Source organism: Drosophila montana, unplaced genomic scaffold (genome assembly GCF_035044405.1).
Source record: "Drosophila montana isolate Dmon_TW-CO22-7 unplaced genomic scaffold, ASM3504440v1 contig_3285_1, whole genome shotgun sequence".
NCBI classification, from domain to species: domain Eukaryota; kingdom Metazoa; phylum Arthropoda; class Insecta; order Diptera; family Drosophilidae; genus Drosophila; species Drosophila montana.
Window position 1 is genome coordinate 186,549 of NW_026998169.1, and position 22,734 is coordinate 209,282.

Here is a 22,734-nt window from a genome sequence, read left to right on the forward strand (position 1 = left end):
AAATATGAAAACAAGTAAGAGGCTCTAGTCGGGTGTTCCCGACTAGGAGTTACCCTGAACCTTTTCGAATATTCGTATTTTCTCAAAAAGACAATTGCAGTAAAATTGTGGCCTAAAAGGTGGGTAGCTCGAATTGGTTCATTTATTTAATTTATAGCTATGTTGAGGTGGCAGGAGCTGGCGTTAGCTATAAAATGAAAGATACTTGATTTTAGAAGCTACATGTTAAATTTGGTGACTCTAGCTCTTAAAGCCCGAGAGATTTGCACAAAATAGAATTTCGATATTGATTCTTATCGATTGCTTCGAATCGGGGAAAGTTATCGATTATCGGAAACAAACTCCTACTGGGTGGGCGCTAGGTTCTTCCTTCTACCTGTTACATACATTTGCACAAATATATTATACCCTTTTTATCAATTTTTAATTGGTTCAGGGTAACAGTTCTGAGGCCATTGTCCAATATTGGGGTGGATTTGAAACGTTAATTATAATTATATCCATTTATTTTTGATGTACGGCTAAAATATTTTTCTATCTAAAATTCTGTTAGCAACATCTTATTAACTCGTTGTTATATTTGAAAAAGAAAAAACTTTATAAGATCGTATACTTATTTCCATGAGGTAAATGTTTAGGTAAATACCAACATATAATGGGGTTTACCCACTCTTTTGCGGTGTTCATTATAAATGGTGGTGCTTACAGACAGATTAAATGCATATATGTTAGCATAGTTTTTTTAAAATATAGTTAATATAAATGTACAGCGATATGAGCTAAGTTACTACTTAAAAATGTAAAATAAACGTATGAAAGGGTATTAATTGAATTACCACATTAATAATAATAAATCAAAATAAAACAAATAGTTGAAAATGTGAATTTTTATTTTTTGATAATTGTTTTTATAGAGCCTGTTCTGGTTGTCGTTCTTTAAATTTCAACGTTTCTTCAAAAATTAACGATTTCAAAGCGTCTCTAGATATATCATCATTTTCCATATTAATGCGAAATGGTACTTCTGCAACAGGCTATAAACAAAAGTTATAAATTATAGTTAGATTTAAAAATAATTTTATATATGAAAATATTAGTGTTACCTCATCGCCAGGATCATAATACTGCTCTAAATATGGATGTGCAAGAGCTTCCTCTACTGGAATTCGTTTGTGCGGGTTGAACGTAAGCATCTTACCAAGTAAATCCAACGCCAAAGCGTCTGCATTGGGGAATAACCTCGACCATGGCACATTTGGCTTAAAAGGCAAAGATTCTAAATAATTCCGTGCCTGGAAAAAAATCATTAGCAAGAAATCGTAATATACTTTTAAGACTTGCCTTTTCATTAATAATACATTCTAAGTCTTCCTGTGATGGGGATCCTAGCACGCCAAGAATATGGTTGAGTTGATCTAAATAATGTTTTCCAGGAAAGATGGGTCGGTTGCTTAGCATTTCAGCCAAAATGCACCCAACTGACCAGATATCAATTGATTTTGTATACCCTTTTGAATTAAGCATTATTTCTGGTGCCCGGTACCACCTAGTTGCTACATATTCTGTAAGGAAACCAGTGTGGTCGTGCTCTGGGTCAGCAATTCGGGCTAAACCAAAGTCACAAATCTAAATCAGAAAGTATTATAAATGCAATTACTATATTGAACACGGCAGTTAATAATAATTATACGCACTTTTAAATCGCATGTCTTATTTAGCAAAAGATTGCTCGGCTTTAGGTCTCGATGTAAAACGTTTGCCGAATGGATATACTTTAAACCACGCAATATTTGATACAGGAAGTAACAGATGTGATCGTTACTCAGCCTCTGTAAATAAAAAGAGTTTACAGGTATAATCGCAACAACTCATAAGAAACACAATTGATCTAGCCGAGGTTGTCCAACTAAGAATATTTAGTTGGGTTTACAAGCGAATTTTAATGATTTTTCTGATTTGTCATAAATGTGTCATTGATAAGTTTTAAGATTTCAGTTATTTATATTTTTACATTCTATTATATTTACCAATTATATTTTAGGAGTAAATGTATACATTTTTTTCTGATTTGTTATAACTTTAACCCATTAATAATAAAAAGAGTATATTGTTTTTTTGTGAATGTATGTAACAGGGAGAAGAAAGCATCAATGACCGAGCCGACCTGGACATGTTCATATGGCTGTACATATTTCCGACTCCATAGAGTATATATATTATTGATCAGCATCAATAGCCGAGTCGATCTAGATATCCGTACGTATGAACGCAAGGAATTCAAAACCTATAAGAGCTAGAGGCTTGAAATTTGAAACATGGGTTCTCCTAATACCCGCATTTTCCGATAATCGATAACTTGCCTTGTTTTCAAGCAACGATAAATTGATATCGAAAACAAATTTTTTTAACAACTGAAGCTTCTTGATTATTATACATATCAAATATGTTTCAATTTATAGCTGTCGCCATTTTAGTAAGAAACCATTTTACCCATTTCAATGGGTTCAGGGTATGATAATTAGTCAGTAGAAAGTATTTAAAAAATGGTTAATTTTTAAAATTATTTACCTGCGTTTTAAGTAGTTTATACAGATCAGTCTCCATTAAGCATTGTACAATATATACATCCCTCATTTGTTCTATGCTATCTACTCGCAAGATGTCGCGTATATCAATAATCTAAATGAAAACAGTCTTGTTAAGGATATAACACTGTTTCGACTATAATAACATTGCATTTTAATTACATTTTCGTGTTTAAATCTGGTTAAAATGGTTATCTCTCTTAGAGTTCGTTGACAATACGTCTGGTGCTCAAACGGAGAAATTTTTTTAATAGCAACTCTTTGGTTCGTCAACGTGTCATCAGCAGATCTGTAATGGACATAACACAATGTTTAATTAAATAAATGTTTCTAGAAATACTCATGAATGAATTAGCTCTGCAATAAGAAGAGAATGATTATAGACTATAAGACAAATACCCAATACCTTCAATTTCAGCAATTCTGTCAAGTCAAGTTCAATTTTATACAACATTGGACATTTAATCAGGATATAACTAAATTAATTCTGTGTCTTTTAACCGATAAGAGCTAGAGACTTGAACGTAGGACCTCCTATTGCTCGAGCATTAGAGATTGTTTTCGATAATGGATAACATTCAACGTTTCCAATCAATAGATAAACATCGTTATTAAAATACTGTTTTTGCGTAAGTCTTTTCTGTTTTAAGAGCTAACATTTATCTTCAAGAATATCTGCATACTCAGATCAAGCTCCGTAAATCTTACAGCTTCCACCACCCCCGCCTCCACTCATAAAAACAATTCTAACCACAATTTTAATGCTGATTGTATTATGTGCCGTTCTATGTGTATGTGCTGCTATTTAACTTTCGTTTTTTTTTTCTCTTCAAGGCTCAATTCTCGTTATGGCTGTGAGGCATGCGGCGACGGCAAATAGTTGAAGGAATTTGCAAGTTCGACACCGGCAGAGGCAACTAACTTTTTTTTAAATATTTTGTTGTTGTTATTGCTAAGACAAACAAGCGTAACCTACTTGCGGATCGAATTTTCGAATTACCTGTACTATATTGATCCGAATCCGAGGAAACTTGGATTTTTTAAAAAGTGTAAAGCAAATATTCTTAGAAATTAATTTGACCACCATTTCTATTTTTCAAAAAATGTGAGACACCCCTCAAATGAATTGGACCAAAGATCTTCTAAGCTGAGATTAAGGCCGATCGATTGGTAAGAAAAAAAAATTGTATACCAATCTTTTACGTTACCAACTACTTTTCCACAGTTGCGGGTGGAATTTCCCAAAACCTAGTTTTAGCATGCATAGCACAACATCCATCGCATATGGTGAAAATTTCAAATATATTTATAAGTATATACTGTTATTATTATTTAAGTCAAAGTGTTTAGTTATATTTGATGTAAGACTCCCGAGAGGGAGCTTAGCTTCTTAACGGGGTGAATATGCGGTATGTATGCATTTACGAATATACATACATAGTGCGAGTGATGTGTAGGGCTACATGATATACTTACACCACCATGCCATATGCGCCTTCGCCGATATATGTCAATTTCCTATATCTTGGGCCGACTTCAAATATTTGCCCCCTTATAACTTCGGCGTTAGGATGTGGGGCAGCCAAGGCGGCAGCACCCTCAGCACTAGTTCCAGTATTTCCCTCCGCCATCTTATATACAAACTTTTTTGATCTGAAATTCAAACACATTCATAAACATATATCAGACTTCGTATGAGATTACACTATAACGTCATGCACTTGATTAAAATGTAGTATGACAATTACTTGAATTTACATTAACTTAATATAATGCAAAATGTATCTATTATTTGGGGCAACACCCAAAGCTTTTACTGTCTACTTCGACAAATGCCAGCTTATATTTCGACACGTAAATGAAATTTACACGATATTAAACAAGTATTCACACAAACAACTTTTAATGTTATATGATTATAATTTGTCACTAAATTATTTTATTCATTCATCTATCCGATTGCGATACATTTAATGAGCATATAAATTTTTAGGAGTAATATCGGATTTTTCTGAACAAGTTCGATTGAACAACTCACTCAAAAGAACGAACGAACAAAGTCCCAAATTTATTGTAGCTCGTTTTTACTCCTTTGAGTTCCATTATCGGTCGTTCCACTACTTCAAATTACAGGTACAACATAATTTATTTTCCAATAAAGGGAACAAAGTCGGTATAAGTAATATATAAAATAAATTCAAATTATATACTAGCAGGTATTTCCCGGCCTTGCTCGGTCCAAGTTCTTATTTTACATTATAGACATCAATTCTCCATTTTCCCATAGAAAAATTTAAATATTATCGAACAAACTTTAACTCAACAAATTTCATTGATTGAAAATCTAAAAGTTGGAATAAATATTTTCTGCCTATTTTAGCCTTGCGTTGCGAATCTTACATTCATTAAACATTTTCCATCCATGAGCGATAGATAAAAAACGTATCGATTACATTTTCTCTCTCACGGTCAAATCATTCTTTGACCTATATTTTCCACCTAAATTTCTGAAAAGTGAAAATTTGCACAACGACAATATTTCAAACAACATAATTTTTTAACAAATTTTCCATAATTTCTTCTAAACGTACACCTTCACACCTAATGCAATTACCAACGGTTAAGTTGCAGATTTCTAGTTCTTACTGTCCAATTAGTCAATCATTGTGGGCAATCAGTTTTATTTGTAGAAAGTAGCATTCGCAGCACTAAGCCATTCTCGCCACCTTGTGTCTATGCATCCACCACACTCCACCTCGCACCTCTTATGCTCAGCAATCTAATCTTGCCAAAGCAATACCAAAGGGATCGTAAAAAGGCTCGACCAAGAGGTACCTTCTAAAAAAATCCAGAAGCGTCCTCAAGTTTGAGTAAAAAATATGCGCTTTACCTATTTGATAGGGAAAGGCATGTAAGTTGCATTTTTAAAAAAGCATATGTTTCATTTGCTGGGTTCAAGTCTTTAGTTTTGTAAATTCAGATGGGACGAAGCTTAGAGAGAGGTCCAGTTTAGGCGAGACATCATGTTCCTGCAGTTGGAAACTGTTTGTGCAGCCATGTGCGGTAAGTCGCTTATCCAGGATGTAGTGGCTGTCGCTTAAGGGACCTAGTAACCTTCCACGGAGAGCAGCCGGAATCGATTGTGTGGTCCCTGGGATCGAACTTTTTTCCCACTTCTATATAAATGGCAGACAAGATGTATCAATCAGTAGGAACGACTGCCAACAGATCCAAATTGGATAACCTTACACAGAAATATTTGGATATTGCGCTACCGAGGAGTCACGATAGTAAGTTGGAATTATAATATTTGGATAATTCGAATCAGCTAGCGCAAAGGCTCTTGGTTATTTTTTTTTTAACAGAATGGCCTGTCGGCTATTTTTTTTATATCTGTTGCCAATTTAGTTTTAAAATTCACAGCTTTTCCAAAACAGTTTGAATAACTGCCATTCTTAAGGGCTTAGATGTTGCGAATTGGAACAGAAGTTTCACATCTCTTTTAAATTCCATTCGTTCCCCGAATTTGTACTCAGTGTGAATGGGTTCAATAATAACATACATTTTAAGAAAAAATAGTATCCGATAGTTTTCAATAGTGTCATCCTTAAGTGCTTATACCAAGTACAAAAACCATCATCATATGTATGAATATGTTGTGTGCATGTTGCGATGCTAATACGGAAATCCACAAAAAGTTTTAAGAAATATCCGTGTGCGAATTAATGATCTTTACCCTTAAATATCAAATGGAATATTCAAATATGTTGCGTTTAATGGATTCTGAACATTTATGAGTTAAAGTGTTAAAATAACAGATAACTTGAGAAAACAGAGAAATTAACGTCGTTCTCTGTATTATTGACGCCATATTTATATCTGCGTAATCCTCAATACGAAGGTCGTTAAACACATATAAAAACATATAATACCTTTGTATTATACACAGACGGTTCAGTACATACAGAAGTGCATATTCTTATGAAAAAAAGCGTATGAATCCACACAATTAAACATAATTCATATGTATGTGTGAGTAAATAAATCAAGATACAAGGTTACACAACAATAAAATCTTTTTAAATAAAATTCAAAATACTAAACAAAGAATATATATAACGTAATCTGCGGCACAGAGCAGTGCCAGAGATAAAAAATATAATTGAACTGAAATTTAATTGTGTAATGTTAATGAAACAGTGCAGACTCCACCATATTTACAAAGTCGAGAAAAAAGTGGCAGTAAAGAAAAGAATTGCAGTCCATCCGGATACCATGTTCAGAAATTGTAAACTTTATACGATTACTTTCTGGGCAATGCATGCATCAAGAGCAAATCAAACGATAAACATCACGACGCCGAAAGCCTCAATAAGACCGCACAGCGCCTAAAGGAGCTTATCTGAACATACATCTTAAATTTGGCTGACTAGGATTAGTTACTGATCGTTTTACAAAGCGTTTTTAAAGTTCGCTAAGTTCGGCAGTCCCCTCGCCTGATATCACCCCTTGAGATCTTTTTGACGGCGACTGTTTTGCTCACTGCTGGAAACCCAACATGAAGCTGCTGGAGAGCTCTCGCTTCGAGGCCATCAACAACGCGCTCTCTATACAAACTGGTGGGATCACGATATTCGGACGAATCGAAAGCTACTCCTGGTATGAAATTTTCAATCAGCTTACCAATTATAATTTAGCAATTAATAACCTGAATCCATTGCCCGCCGAATATTAAAAATTGGCAATTGCTGAATTTGGCTAAGATATATTGCAAAATAGAATATTTGGCCTTATAAAAACACATTATTCGACCTAGTAGTCCGATATTAATTATTATTATTATATAAGGATCAAAGTAAAAATGAGAAATGACAGGTTTGATAAAGGTTTGATAAACCATTAAGTTTTTTTTTTATCATGTCAAGTAATTGTTTTCAATATGAAAAACATCACACAAACTATTATTGAATATATAACTATATCTAGGAAACTATAGCTATGGTAGTTCTAATATTTGGTATGTTGGCTATTAGCGTCCATTGCAGCCCGCAGACGCCAAGCCATACACTGAATAAGGTTATGCAGGTCATACATTTCAGGTGTTTTTATCCACTCTTCTTGAATGGCCTTGATGAGAGCGTTTTTGTTAGTTGGGCTCCGTTTCCGCACTCGCTTCCTTAAGAAAGCTCACAAATTTTCAATTAGGATTAAGTCAGGACTCTGGGCAATGACTTTGTTGCAATTGTACAGCAGCCAAGTCCTGCACAGAAACGATTTGTGTTTGGGTTCGCTGTCCCGGTAAAGCGTGTACTTCTGTTTATTGGGGGTCTATGAAACCAAACTTAATTGCGCTCCTTGATATTTCATTCTTAAGGATGTCCAGGTAAAACTCGCGCCATATATTGGACTTTCTCCAAACTTTGCAGTTTGTCATGATTCCCAGTACTCCACGGGCATGTTGATATTAGCAGTAGAAAAAAGAAGCCGTCTCTGGATATTTACTGCAGACAGTAATGACTTTTTTCTAGTTATTTGCGAGGAGTATTTATGCATTTACTTTACGAGCTGTCACCTGGCTCACTCTCTTCTTGCAATCATTTTTTAAGTCCGATGCCAACTGAGTCAGCGGATTTTCGTTGATCTTTTTTCAAATGTTTGAATGCGAACTTTTACTTGTTTTTTTTTTTACTAATTTTAAGTAAAGACTTCATGATAAAATAACGCAAATTGTACATGTAAACAATATTTTTAATCAAACCTTTTTATATTTTTTTCTACTTAGCAAAATGGTTGCTGCTGAGAAGGTGTTATACAAACGATTTACAGCTGAGACCCACGGTCATGACTTGCAAGCGTTATCTCCTCCTCAAACTCTGTCAGATCTTTCACCAAACTTTCATCGCAATAACAGTCAATCCGGCGATGAAGGCGTAATCTTATGTGACACGATCTCTCGCAAAACTTTATTTTACTTGATTGCAACTTTGAATGCCTCATTTGAACCGGATTATGATTTTTCAGATGCCAAGGTAGGTCTGAACGAATTTTAAAAAGGCGTATCCATCTTAACAGACTTTATTTTTATAGTCGCATGAGTTTAGCAAAGAGCCTTCTTTGCCTTGGGTTATGAACTCCGTTCATTCTAATCTATCAGCCCTAGCTGGGGATCAATACCAAGTTTTGCGTCAGCCATTGTGGTCAGCCGTGGACGATGAGGTAACCCTATCGGAATGCGATATATACAGCTATAATCCGGACTTAAGCTCTGATCCTTTTGGAGAACCTGGTTGCTTATGGTCATTCAACTATTTTTTCTACAACAAAAAGCTAAAACGCATTGTTTTCTTCACCAGCCGCGCTGTCAAGTATGATAAAATCTGAACTTTATAAATGTTTACTACATTCTTTGTTTATTTTTAGCTCCCTCTATGCTGGAGAAACATCTGATTTTTCTATGGAAGAAGATATATATTAATGAATTATAGTTCTTCAATTTGATTTTCACCATATTACTTATACTTTTTTTATTTCGGGCAATAGGCGCGAACAGACAAGAAACTGTGCTCTTCATTATTAATAATCTTTAAAACCATCACGTACATGTTTATAACTAAATCAAGGAAACATAATATTTAATCAAGTATTTTATTCAAAACAATATTAATATGCGTTCTTAACAAATAAATCTAAGTTTCTATATATTTATTCTTTTTATTAACTCGTATTCTCCTTATTGTCAAGAGGTTCATATTACTCTACTTATCTAATTAATTGAAGTTTAATGGCCAACAATAGGAAGAAGGGGGATATCAGCCAAATAACGAGACATTATCCAATAGGCAGGCTTGCTGAACAGCTAAATATCCCTCACGATACAAAATGCAGACGCCACAAAATGGAGATGGAGGAAAAGAAAACGCGGAAGCATTTCTTATGTGACAAGTAAAAGTGGTGGTGAGTTTTATGGCCATCCACTTATCTGCAAGGGTCCCCGATGTTATCGTAGTTGCTTTCATATCCATTTAACAACCTATTTCCGATTTGGTCATGGAATAACCAAACCGTATGCCAATGAGTGCATTATAACCAGGGGATTTCAACCGCGGTTTTCGAAAGGTTAATTCTTATAACCTTAACGATCTTAAATTTGTAAGTCGTCTTATCCTAATTGCACAATTGTGGAGACACTGTTGGAGCCATTAAATACGCTCGACTAGCTTTTCGATGGCTGCGCTCCACTTGACCACTTGGTCGAATCGGCTCATTTATCATCGGCAGATTTATATGCCAAATTGATCTAGAGGCAAAACCATGAATTAAGATCTAAACCTTGTGCAATTCTGATGAGATTTGACAGAGTTGTGGAGGTGGAAAATGTTAACCTATGTCTATATAAAAGATTTGAGAATACCACCTTAACATGAATTTTGACCAAAAATAATTGTTGCCAGATTGAAATGCCATATTGATCTAGAGGCTAAACCATGAACGAAGATCCAAACCTCGTACAATTCTGATGAGATTTGACAGAGTTGTGGAGGTGGGAGTTATGGTTAGTGCGAGCTACATTTGGTGTTGGTAGAAGAGGGTTCAGGGTATCCCATGGTCATGAACTCCTAACTAGAGCCTCTTACTTGTATATATAGATAAATGTAAGAAATATAAGATTGTCTAATCTAAACACAGACCACGAACCAGCTAAACAAAAAGTACAAAAAAATTCCTCAAAATGCTGGACCACACAAAATACTGTGAAACAAATATTTTATTTAAAATATTCTGTGCTTAATACTTTATTATACATAAGTTAATAACATTTGTAATGGGATTTAAGGTTTTGTATTTTTACTGGCAGGCTGCGATCCAGATGGTGAGATTGTCTGTTGAAGTTTTTTTAAAAGTTCGGGGTCCTCCATGGTTAAAAAGATTGAGACGTACTGAAAATATATTAATAGTTAAAATGTAATAGGAAGAAGTCATAAGCTGTAAAATATCCAAGCAAACCCATACCCATTTACACATTTGCAATTGGTTTTTGGGTATAAACAAGTGTACTTACTTCTGAAAAAATTGGATATGCGCTTTTTTGAATTATGCTGTCACCGACTAGGTTTGACGTTAATAATTTGGCCAAGTTTTGCCAGTCTCGTGTCAACATACATTTGCGAGCCAAATTCAACTTTTTGTAAGCGTCCGAATGCTTTTTAGCGTTGCTTACATCGTAGGTAACTGGTGCCGCACATGACGAGTTTTTGTTCAACCAAAACTCGTCATGTGGATCATTTACTATTTTTAGGGTACGGGTAAGAACGTGTTTTGGTATTCCTTTTGGCGGAAATCGCAAAGAACTAAATTTTCTTTCAACTTTATCTTCGTATAATTTTCCCACAGGAGACGTCTTCATTGCTATATTAGAAACAAGGGTAAAATGTTTGTTATTTATTGTACATATGTTATAGATTTGACGATAACTCTTCGATTTACCGATATTTCGATAATCCGTTTCCATTATACAGCACTGGACGGTCGTGTCCAAAACTATCGATAAGATGCCTAAGATGTTTTTATTAGTGTTCGGCAGTATCTTTCATTTCCAAATAGGTAAACGTTTACTTTGTATTTTATTAAATTAATTATTATAAATATAATGAAAAATAAATCAATTAAATTATGTGCGAACGAAACGTCTGGCCTGTAGCATTTGGACCAAAATACAAAAATGAATGCACTCAGTGCGGACGTGCTGTTAGTCTATCAAATTTAATGGTAATCGATGATTGGCAACACTCCAACACGATACTTAAATACTAGACTATCGATGTGAGTATACAGCTCATAGCTATTGTCAATAATTATCGGCATATCCCATAAAGTCAATAGTTGTTTACCTAATTATTAAATAGCTTGTATTAGTAAAGTTTTGAGGAAATTTTAGCATTTAATTATCTTTTTAAAAGTGTGTATTATTTGGCAATCAGTCTGAAAGGTTTTAATCAATTGCTATTTCTTATATTGAAAGATGGACAAAAGTTAATAATTCCCATTAATTTTAGATCTAAAAATGGATTTTAATTTGGGAATGGACCTCTTTGGAACAGACGTTCCGCTTGACAACCGAGAAAAGACGTGCATATCACCAGAAAACTATATTAAAAGCGAAATAACATTCGAAGATGAACAAATAACAGAGACAACTTTCCTAGACTTGCCAATAGAACATATTTGTCAAGTTGAAGTGGGCACAGCTCTGGAAATCAGCGAGGATAATTTGTCAAACCTCAACAATGTAGGCGAAATGTCGGAGCTTCAGAAAGAAGCTGAACAATGTACTGATCATGATTCGAAATTTTCCGATGCGTTGAATGACCATAACTATACGTCTCAAGAAGTCGTGGTCGGCCAACCCAAGCTAGATAGTGTTAAAGATATTCTATTGAGTTACATTATTTCGAATGGAACACCGGCTGAAACAGTTCCTACTCATGTAACCAATTTTATTGATAGTACAATTAAGAAAATTAAGATGTTTCAGTTGGAAAATGTAAACAACAAGTCTAACGAATTAAATTCTACTGAATGTGTATCTCGGAGTAATAACACAACTTTGTCAGAGAATTGCTCGGAGCCCCTGGAGGTTGAGGCAAATGATGAATATTTTGAAAGCCTTTATGAAAACATGAGCGAAAATAAAATCGCTTTCAGTACTGTTCTTAGCAATACAACTGATTTTGCAAAAGATTTTTATGATGAATGCAAATTACAAACATCAAAAACAGAAGAAGAGTTCAAAGACTTTATATATGGAAAGATTCAAAAACTTAAGACAGTTGCCAATATCATAAAGATGACTGATCAATGCGTTCAAACATTTTCAAAAGGCTCTCTAAGAAAAAGGCGTAGAATTAATCATAATGCAAAAAGATATCTTTTAGACACATCTGCTTCCTCCAGCATGGATAGCGACTGCGGTAGTTCTGATGATCGAAAGAAAGATCTAAGTGAAAGTAATTTATTGACACCGGATCGGTTGCAAAGCTCAAAAGCTCACAATTTAATTAGAGAATTTGAATATAGCGATGGCATTGATCTTGGTAAATATATCAACCTAGATTTTACCAATAGTAAATTCCGACAAATGTCCAGCGAAGAAGTTGACAATGATAAGACGTGTTCGGGCTCATCAGAAAGTAACACGGATAAAGAAATAGAAAGGTTTGTATCCAAACAGCGTATTTAAACGTACTGCCAATTGCTATTTTAATCAAATATTTAATTGACAAGAAGGGCTATCTTCGGCACGCTGAAGGGTAAATACTCTTACTTACTTTTTGGTCTGTTTTTCATACAAGACCCTTATTTGTGCTCGATCATTCCTTTGGCAGCTATATGTAATGGTCGGTCGGGGTCAAGGGTATAAATACAAATTATAGGCATAATATAGGCTTATACATATATGTATAATATAGGCTTATACATCATTTAAATTTTATAAAATTAAAATTATTTGTTAATAATCTTGAATTATATCTTATTTGACAGGCTCACCAATTTAAATGGTCTCAAGAAACGTCATGGACACACCAAAGGAGTCAAATCCATTGATAAAAGCAATCCCAAATCGCTAAGTATCAAAAGTTCAAATACGCCCAATGATTTTGATGATGATTTGGCAATGTATGACACTGATAATAGTTTCAAAGAAGTGAGTTTGTATGTAGTTAAAGTAGAACACAGATCAAATATGATTATACAATTCATACAAGTATCAAATACTAACTATATTTATTTTTAGAGTGACGATGAAGTTATAACGGAGAATCAGTATCTTTCTCGATTTAATGAGCAAATTAAACTGCAACTACTAAATGAATCGAACAGTGACTCTGGACTTTCAGATCAAAGTGACTACAATCTTTCCAAGGAATCTTCTACGGAAGATGATAATAAGGGAGATGTAGTAGACAAATTTCTGCAAGTTTTTAAATGCGAACAAGAGGATATGGTGAAGGATGATGGAATTAATGAAACAAAAGAACACAAACTTGAATCTGAAAAGAAAGAGTCCGATAGTTTTGAAGTTAGCGATGAACTATGGAATGATAACTTTATTAACAAAAATAGATCTAAGAAATCTTTAGAGAAATTAATGGCTGAAGCTGAAAAGCGTAATCAAAATGAAGAAATCGTTCTTAGTTCAGAAAGCGATTATTCTGACGTTGAACCTGAACCCGTGGAAGAAAAAACGAGATTAATTAAGCCAATGCTGCGTATGGACCAGTTAGCAAATGAGACGAGAGCTGCCCAAAAATCAGAAACTGAGAGAATACGAAGGCTAGAAAAAAAACATGTGTTGCTTTCAAAGGCAATCAAGAGTAATTCTAGTAATTCTGGAAATACAACAAAATCTGGTTTAATACTTGACTACATTGAAAGTACTAAAACATTTGTAAAGGTTGATGACGATATAGTTAAACAACTGAAGCCGCATCAAATTGATGGAGTAAAGTTTATGTATGATTCATGTTACGGTGGAATTGATCACAATAAGAAAAACTCTGGTTCGGGCTGCATTTTGGCTCATTGCATGGGCCTCGGAAAAACTCTACAGGTGAACAGTTATTTCAAATCAATTATTTTGAAAATAAACATATTTGTAATGTATTTATATATTAGTTAATAGCTCTATTGCACACCGTTATTTCATACAAAGAACTAAATACGTCGAAAGTGCTGGTTCTCTGTCCTAAGAGTACGGTTATGAATTGGGCCGATGAGCTGCAACGCTGGTTGGGGCCACTTAGAAGTAACACTCATATAAAAGTATTCGTTTTTCCGGATTCATCGTAAGTTATCAGCTTAATATATATAAAAAATATATATATATATTATTTTATGATGTATAAACAGAAAAGTAACCAGCGCTTAAAGTGCTCGCAAATAATCGATCGATTCCGATAATGGCGACATTTTTTGCAGTAGATATTATTGTTCTAACCCATTTTAATCAAAATCTTGGTATGGCTGTTAGCTGCATGGCGATTCGCTTTACATAAGCGGCAATTAATCAAAAAAAAAGATAATGAAAATTCTAAAAATTTTAAATAATCTTACCTATGCAAAATGCATTTTGTCATAACGGGCCCAAGCCTTTCAAAACAGTTTTATATATGTAGATTTTTATAAGCATTGACAAATATATGCAAACAGGGTATATTTGGTAATAAACTTATTATCTTTAGTGACATTTTAGATAAGTTACGAGTGTTGGAAGATTGGTCGCTGTCATCCGTCAACAGAGCAGGATGCTTGTTGGTGGGCTACGAGGCTTTCCGGACTCTTGTGTTTTACCACTCTTATAAAAACCGAGGAAATTTAAGTTCGGCGAAATTAGAAAATATTCGAGAAAAAGTAAATAAATATTTACTACAACCAGGTAAATAAAATGTAAATCAACCCAAGAAAAAAGTTAAACCAATCATTTCAGGTGCAGATCTTGTCGTTTGCGATGAAGGCCATATCATAAAAAATAGCAAGTCAGCTATAAGTCTGGCTGTTGCAAAAATTATCACACCAAAGCGAATTATTCTAACCGGTACTCCAATTCAAAATAATCTCAAAGAATGTAGGTACAGCTTGTGATAATACTTGTAACTAATGTAATACTTACATTAATCTTATTACAGATTACAGTATGGTTAACTTTATAAAACCTTTATACCTCGGAACTGAAAAAGAATTCGCCAATTTATATGCTAATCCAATTAAGAATGGACAACATAAGGATTCAAGTAAAAAGGATATTACAGTTATGAAGCAAAGATCGTATGTCTTACACAAAAAGCTGTCTAAATTCGTACAGGTACAAACATAATTCCAAAGTTTACTTAGAATTATTTTGATAGTATTGCACAGGGTGCAAAAATAAGAAATATGTATTCTAAGATGATCTGCATATGTTTATTATACCTTGGCGTGAAACGCATAAAAATACATATCTAACCACATAAATTATTTAGGGCCAGTATCAACAACTTAGCCCATATTGCCATTTTCGTCTGTCTGTCTATATAAACGATTATTTAAGTATACAAAATCAAGATATTGGACTGGGAAGGAGTATTTTGCAGTCCGTTCTTTATTGCATTTATATTATCAATTCCCTTTAAGACATGATAAGTATTATGTATTATTAAATTGTCTTCTGTCGCATTCTTATTAATTAAGTAGTTGTTCATTTTAATTACAGAGAAAAGAAGCTGAGTTACTGAAGACATTCTTGCCGCAAAAATTTGAATATGTCCTTTTTATTCCTATGACTGCGGTTCAGGTATGTAATCGATTGGTTTAAAAAGGGAGGACGAAGGAGAGAGTTGCATTTTTATTTATCTCTGTATCTCATGTTGTTATTAAAAAACAATGATCTATCGGCAGCTTGGTCTAATTTGAAGTCATTTTATATTGGTATTGGGGTTATTTTTTGTCTAGAAACTTTATGTTCAATACTTTACAGAATACTCTATATGAATACATTTTGGAAGCAATAGCAAGCCGTGGCGATAGTCGAGGGAAAAGCCTTATTACCGACTATACTGTTTTGAGAAAGGTAATTTGTACTATTGTCGTACTTTTTTTTTAATGAATATTTATTTATTATTATTAATTATAACAGATATGGACACATCCCAAAGTTCTAGAAGATGCATGGAAGAATGCGAACATTGTAAGTAAATATTTACTGCCAAATAACTTAACTAATGTTGTTATTCACAGCAAAAAAACAAAAAGGATAACAAAAAAATCGGATGTCCCCATTCGGACGATGATCAACCAGATGATATTTACGACAGTCAAACAGGTCTAATTTCAGTGACAAATGATTGGTGGCGGAAATATCTTTCAAAAAAAGACCTGGAGACCATTATGCCAAGTAACAAACTTCGCACTATGTTTGCCATTCTTCGTATGTGTGAAGAAAAAGGCGAGAAGTGGTAAGTGGCTAAAAATATTATTTGTCATAAAGATAAGTAAATCGTGAAGTAATTAGTAATCGTTCAGAGTTGGACAAATCTGCGTTACATACAAATTAAAAAGTTTAAGAGCTCGAAAGGTTTATTGTCCAAAATACGACAAACTGTAAAGAACATCGTTTCTTATACTGTAACCTAGCGTATCTTCCTAAAATCGTCCGGCAGCGTCCGCAACTTTTGTTCCTGTTCAATGCCCGCAAAAAGAAGCTGCTTGGTTAGTGACCTGTTTTTGGGTAATCGTTTAAGTAAAGGACGTCCTCGGACTTCTTGCAACGTTCAATGAGAGCCAATGAGTCTTTTTGAACTCGAGTCAATCACTTTAAATTAATTCTTTATCGATTTTGGCAATGTACTGCACGTTCAGTATCGCAGTTTTTGTAAGTATGATAGACTTGGTAATGTCGGTCTTCTCATTGGTGATGAAGATGCCGTCATTTTACAACATTTTTACTTTTTGTTAAAATTATATATGGCGCAATGCTTAGTACAAGGTATCTCCAAGTCGACAACTATTGTTATAGTAATCATGTTAAGCATATTTTGTGGCTTGAATAAAAATTGTTATTGTACTTCTGTCGAGGATTTATTATCTTCGGCCCTGTCGAAGAAAACTGTTCTCTTTTTTATCCGACACGTTATATTAATAAATCCTTTTTGCCTTTTCAGTTTGATCTTCTCTGCTTTTGTTGCAGTACTTAATGTGGTAGAATACTTTTTTAAAAAGATAACGGAATCTGATGCTGAAATATTACAACACATTCGTAAGTTGATATATGTATTATTTGAGTAATAAAATAAGTTTTATATCTTACTAAAAGTTATTATAAGGAGCTGCTCGTATTAAAACAAACTAAGACTATAGCCTAAGACTTTCTACTTGCTAAATAGTTTAGAATAGATGTCTTTATACGAGGGAGAGAAGACTCCGTGCAGAATACCCTGTAATGCTTCTTGTAAACATCACAGAGAATATGAAAAAATAAATTAAAACTTTCTTAATATTTGAGATTATTAATTAATTTACTTTATATAGTGTATTAATTATATTATATTAACCTACGCCAACTACTTGAACAAAACGCAGCTATCATCAATAATTTTTATTTTTCAATTACTTTAAGATATTCCAACGAGCTATAAAGTTTCGAACACTTGGATAAATGGCCAGGATTATTATAGACTGGATGGCAAAACACCTAAAAATATCAGGCATGAGATGATAAAACGGTTTAACAGTGAAGCCAACAGACGAGCTCGCGTTTTTCTGATATCTGCTAAAGCTGGAGGCCAGGGAATAAATTTGATTGGTGCCAACAGAGTAATAATATTAGATACTTCATGGAATCCTTCTAACGATCAACAGAATATATTTCGTATTTTTCGTCTGGGTCAGAAAAAAAATTGTTATATATACCGTCTAATAGCTATGGTAGGCTTTAAAGAAATTATAAAAAATATTTTTAATTAAATACAATAATAACATTTCACAGGGAACAATGGAAGAAAAGGTCTACTCTCGATCCGTTACAAAGCAGGCAATGAGCTTTCGCGTTGTAGATGAACAGCAAATTGACAGACATTATAATATGGCAGAATTGGCTGAGCTTTACACGTAATTGTTTAAAGTGGATTTAACTGTTAGCTGTTTTATAACGATATTTTTCTTTTGTATTCATATATTTAGATTAACTCTTCCTCAACAATGTGAAAGGACAATGCCCTTATTACCAAAAGATACCATATTAGCCCACCTTTTACGTCAATCCGAGTTGGTTTATAAATATCACGAGCATGACAGTCTATTAGAAAATAAAGTGGAACAGGAATTGAGTGAGCAAGAAAAAGCTGATGCTTGGGACACATACGAAAGAGAGTTGCAAATGAATTTAGGTATGTTTGTATAATATTCATTTTACTTTTGTATGAACTTGGACAATTTTCTACATTTGTTTTATTTATTAGCCCAACAAGAAGGATTAACTCCCGACAAGTAAGTTACTATTTCTTGCTATATTTCAAAAGCAATATAAAAAATTTGGTTTCAGGATTCAAAATGCTAGTCTGCCCACAAAATTAAATTCATATTTGGGTTCTGTTCCAAGCCTTGATGTAAGTACTGTTGATTATTCAAAAAAACATATAATATTTGTGTATTAATCTATAAATAAACGAGAAAGAAGGGCTATCTTCGGCACGCCGAAGATTTAATACCCTTGCAAACCCAACCTCATATGAGATATGAGATATCTTGAAAATTAAAAAGTTTTTCATACAAAAACCTCATTTTCGACTGATCGTTCCTATGGCCGCTATATGATATAGTGATCCGATGTTAACAAGATTTTGCATAAATGTAGGGAAGATAATGAAACGTACAAATGGCGAGTTTGATCAAGATATCTTGAAAAACAAAAAAGTTTTCCATACAACAATTTAATTTTCGACCGATCGTTCCTATGGCAGATATATGATATAGCGGTCAGATCCAGCCGGTTTCGACATATGTACTGCGTGCAACAGAAAGAGGGACTTCTGCAGAGTTTCATGGGGATAGCTTTAAAGCTGAGAGACTAGTTCGCATAGAAACAGACAGACGGACAGACGGACATGGCTGTATCGACTCGGCTGTTGATACTGATCAAGATTATATATATTTTGTAGGGTCGGAGATGTCTCCTTCTATATAGTCTATAAATTATAGTATCCTCCCAGTAATGCTAGTAATACAAACTGAAACGTACTTTATTTTTAAGAGTTTAACTTAACTTAATTCTTTTCAGATGCAAACTCTTTTAAACTACAGTCTTCAGTCTGCGTCACTCATTCCACAGTACAATTATGGATTAAATCCAAATTATCTAGATACTTTAAATTTGTATCAAAAGTATACGTCAATGCGTTACCCTGATATTAACTCATGCTTGAATGAAAATAGTTTTGCTCAATCTCCGTTTAACGTTATGAATACGCCTAGTCTAAATCGCTTACAATCGAATTCATCGATTATGCCAAGCATGCCAAGCATTTCAAATACAAAATTACAGGCTAGAGACTTTGGCTTATTTGATTCCCAAAAAGCCCGCAGTAGCTCAATGAATCATTCACAACTTCACCATACACTACCATCAGAATCATCGTTGCTAGATAATGCATCGGCTAATTCAAACTCAGCCAACGTTCTTTCCAGTTTAGGTCCTTACAAACAATTGCTTGAAAATCCGTTGTCAAGTCTATTAAATTATTCGCCTCAGAGTTACCCTATGCCCAGTCAATTAGAAAATTTACATTCGACTTTAAAAGGAAATTTTAATGCCTTTCCCAGTTCACATTTCTCGGAAAGAGTGCTAGATACAACTGACAGTATGAATATAAGAGATAAATCAACGAAACTAAAATCATCCGTTGATCAAAATGTCGCTCAAAATGTAAGCTCCGTCGATATGACATCGGCAACGCAAGCTAAAACACCGGCTAGTGCCACACTCTTGAAAAATTCCCTGCCTTTGAAAACACTTCAATTGCAACCCACACGTTCAGTTGAACAGTCGAAATCGACGCTAGGTACAGAGTCTGCTGCTACAAAAAAGAATTCGAAATTACAGCGACATGTAAATCTGACCTTACAGAACGAAGACGAAAAAGCTACAAAAAATCCTATGGCAAGAAATGTCAATTTCGCGTCTGTTTCAAAAGATTATTTAAAAAATAATTCGGAAATGCAAATAATACCAACAACTAGTCCTCCGGGTACAAGTAGCATTACGAAGCAGCTTAATGAAATGTCTCCTAGTATATCCCTAACTGCTGTCAACACATTAACAGAAAAATCGAAAACTAGAAGGCAGGCCATGCAAAAAAGTGCTGCTTCCATTTTAAGTACAGACAGTAGGCAGAATACAAATGTTTTCAAATCGAAAAATTCCCTACATGCCAATATTTCAATAACTCCACCAAGGACTGGAAGCTCTAATAAATTAGCAAGCTCTGAGTTTTTATCAGCTAATAACAGTAGCGGCGAATCAATACCAAACAGTTCTGCGTCACAGATACTTAATAAGAATACTTTGCCCGAATCAGCGTATAAAGGGAAGCCAACAAACACTACTCAGAATTTATTAGGCACTCTTCCCAGTAAACTAAGTTCAAACGACGAAGGATTTCTTGCCAACGATGGACCAACGCGAACAGATTTACAGGGGTAAGAGTTGATACGAATGTACCTTTTTCTTTTAAATCATAATTCTATTTTAGAGAAACATCACACTCATTTGTAAGAAAGCGATCAACTGAAGCCCCAAGAGAAAATCTAAACAGTAAACGAACTAAATTATAAAAAAGATTATAAATCATGGATTTAGGTAAAGATTATTGAGTTTTTAAGGCTAACTTATTAATAATATTTGGTTTATCTAATTTTAGCACTGCTTAACGAGTTGAATGCATTACTTGTGGTAACTTTATGATTTCTTCGATAAAACTCGAACTATTAAATGTATTTTGTATACAGATTTTAGTTCTCCATGAAAAATACAACAAGGCGTGAGACAATGAAGTACTGACTTCCAAGTATTGAAGTCCCGCCATCAGATCTTTTGCTCATAGTTACAGTGGTTGCTTTCAATTTGTGTATATATACGTTAATTTGTAACCTTGAATGAAGTAAATGAAGTGAACAGTGATCACCTAAAATAAAACATACATCAATGAATTGGACTAAACCCTAACTATAGCAATTTCCAAAGGATGCCATATCAATTTGCTCCAAATTTAAACCTGAATGTAACGCCTAGCAGGTCACTACATCGTCTACAGGGAGGCTAAACTGTTTCGCCTGAAGCTGTTTACTATATAATGAGTATGGACTTTCGGAATTGTACCAGGGCTTCCCAATCGCTAACGAGTCTGGGAGTGCTTTTTTGCGGAGGACTAGCAATAACTTACCTCTGTAGCTCATGCGCAGGTTGTCCGTTGACATGGAGTTCCGTCGTGTGCCCTTATGGTCTGTCTCCAAAAAGTACTATGGACGCGATCAGTTAAAAATGGCGCTTTTTACACCGTTGTTGCTAAAATTAGGTTTATTTCGACATTGGCGAAAACTGGGAAACAGTCCACAAATATGTCATGGATGTATTGGCAACTTTATATTAATTAAATTTATTGTTGGTTTTATTCAATATTCCGACTAATATTTAACAATTTTATATTTGTTTACGATTATTAGCTATTGTTGCAATCAATTCAATTAGTTTTATAAACGTTGGCGGTATGGTTGATTTTTAATAATTATTTAATTACAAGAACCCGTTAATTTATAGGGACAAAAGTATTGGCAGTTTTCAATATGGATTTGAAATGGTCACACCTTTCTTTGCCAAAATGCAACTCTGTAATCACCGTTATTTGAATCTAAAGAAATTTATTAGAAACATTTTTTCAAAAATGGCCGCTAAGAATTGTGAAACCACCGTAGAGCAGTGAGAAATGATTATAAATTTACACAAACAATACAAATCCTATAAAGAAATTGGAGAGCTATTGGACAGAAGTCATTCGAGGCATAGTCCGTAGATTTTCGGATGACCCTACGGCAGATAACGCTGAACGCACCGGCCTCCCACGAAAGTTAACCGATCGTGATTGCACCCAAATAATTAGAAATATCAAGAAATCTCATCACAAATAGCATCAAAGGTTAAAGAAGAGACTGGGAAATATAATCACTCCAAAACGGTACGGCAGGTACTACACAAGGCTACAAGTCGCAAACCATTCATTTCGTGTCTTGAAAGAGAATGGAATTGGCCAGAGTTTAAATCGAAGCCTTTAACTTACTGGAATGGTGTCGTTTTCTCCGACGAAAGCAAGTTTAATACTTTTCGCTCAGATGGCCGAATTGAGGTGTGGAGAAAATGGAAGCACGGTGGTACAGGTGTTATGGTGTGGGTTTGTATGTCCGCATCTGGTGTGGGTGAACTAGTTTACATCGAAGGAACAAGGGTCGAGCGTGTTTATTTGGAAATATTGAAGGTAAAATAAAAAAAAAGCGCTAAAAAGTTGAAGTTGAGCAGTCAGTTCACTTTTTAACAGAACAATGATACAATCCATCTCATCTTCTTCCAAAT

General features: G+C 34.3%; 4 protein-coding genes across 6 annotated transcripts; 2 read left to right on the forward strand and 2 right to left on the reverse strand.

The window, feature by feature from the left end:
* Nucleotides 1-869: 869 nt before the first annotated feature.
* rl (Mitogen-activated protein kinase rl) lies at nt 870-4,546 on the reverse strand. 2 transcript variants are annotated; one of them, XM_064690798.1, is made up of 8 exons: nt 4,344-4,546; nt 4,062-4,238; nt 2,748-2,874; nt 2,569-2,679; nt 1,695-1,829; nt 1,342-1,626; nt 1,104-1,292; nt 870-1,034 (listed from the first exon to the last, which is right to left on the reverse strand). In XM_064690798.1, the coding sequence occupies exons 2-8, from the start codon at nt 4,214-4,216 to the stop codon at nt 909-911; spliced, it is 1,128 nt and encodes a 375-aa protein (XP_064546868.1). In that variant the 5' UTR covers nt 4,217-4,238; nt 4,344-4,546; the 3' UTR covers nt 870-908. The 2 variants fall into 2 exon arrangements, with proteins under 2 accessions (XP_064546868.1, XP_064546867.1); XM_064690797.1 differs by having other exon boundaries at nt 4,334-4,546.
* A 1,705-nt stretch (nt 4,547-6,251) lies between these two features.
* Maf1 (repressor of RNA polymerase III transcription Maf1) lies at nt 6,252-9,284 on the forward strand. The gene is made up of 4 exons (XM_064690799.1): nt 6,252-7,244; nt 8,368-8,614; nt 8,673-8,950; nt 9,006-9,284. The coding sequence occupies exons 1-4, from the start codon at nt 7,144-7,146 to the stop codon at nt 9,058-9,060; spliced, it is 681 nt and encodes a 226-aa protein (XP_064546869.1). The 5' UTR covers nt 6,252-7,143; the 3' UTR covers nt 9,061-9,284.
* Nucleotides 9,285-10,332: 1,048 nt separating this feature from the next.
* On the reverse strand, nt 10,333-11,064 carry udd (under-developed). The gene is made up of 2 exons (XM_064690800.1): nt 10,645-11,064; nt 10,333-10,522 (listed from the first exon to the last, which is right to left on the reverse strand). Exons 1-2 carry the CDS (start codon nt 10,987-10,989, stop codon nt 10,415-10,417), a joined length of 453 nt encoding a protein of 150 aa, XP_064546870.1. The 5' UTR covers nt 10,990-11,064; the 3' UTR covers nt 10,333-10,414.
* A 565-nt stretch (nt 11,065-11,629) lies between these two features.
* Nucleotides 11,630-21,320, forward strand: LOC135434281 (transcriptional regulator ATRX homolog). Of its 2 annotated transcripts, XR_010437207.1 has the most exons (21): nt 11,630-12,797; nt 13,125-13,287; nt 13,378-14,193; nt 14,259-14,428; nt 14,825-15,018; nt 15,070-15,207; nt 15,269-15,444; nt 15,832-15,912; nt 16,096-16,188; nt 16,255-16,305; nt 16,356-16,573; nt 17,279-17,373; nt 17,734-18,041; nt 18,103-18,224; nt 18,297-18,502; nt 18,575-18,602; nt 18,658-18,721; nt 19,393-20,810; nt 20,864-20,970; nt 21,032-21,063; nt 21,120-21,320. XR_010437207.1 is itself a non-coding variant. In XM_064690801.1 (20 exons), the coding sequence occupies exons 1-19, from the start codon at nt 11,647-11,649 to the stop codon at nt 20,943-20,945; spliced, it is 5,574 nt and encodes a 1,857-aa protein (XP_064546871.1). In that variant the 5' UTR covers nt 11,630-11,646; the 3' UTR covers nt 20,946-20,970; nt 21,032-21,320. The 2 variants fall into 2 exon arrangements, 1 of the variants encoding a protein (XP_064546871.1); XM_064690801.1 differs by having other exon boundaries at nt 21,032-21,320.
* The last annotated feature ends 1,414 nt before the right edge of the window (nt 21,321-22,734 follow it).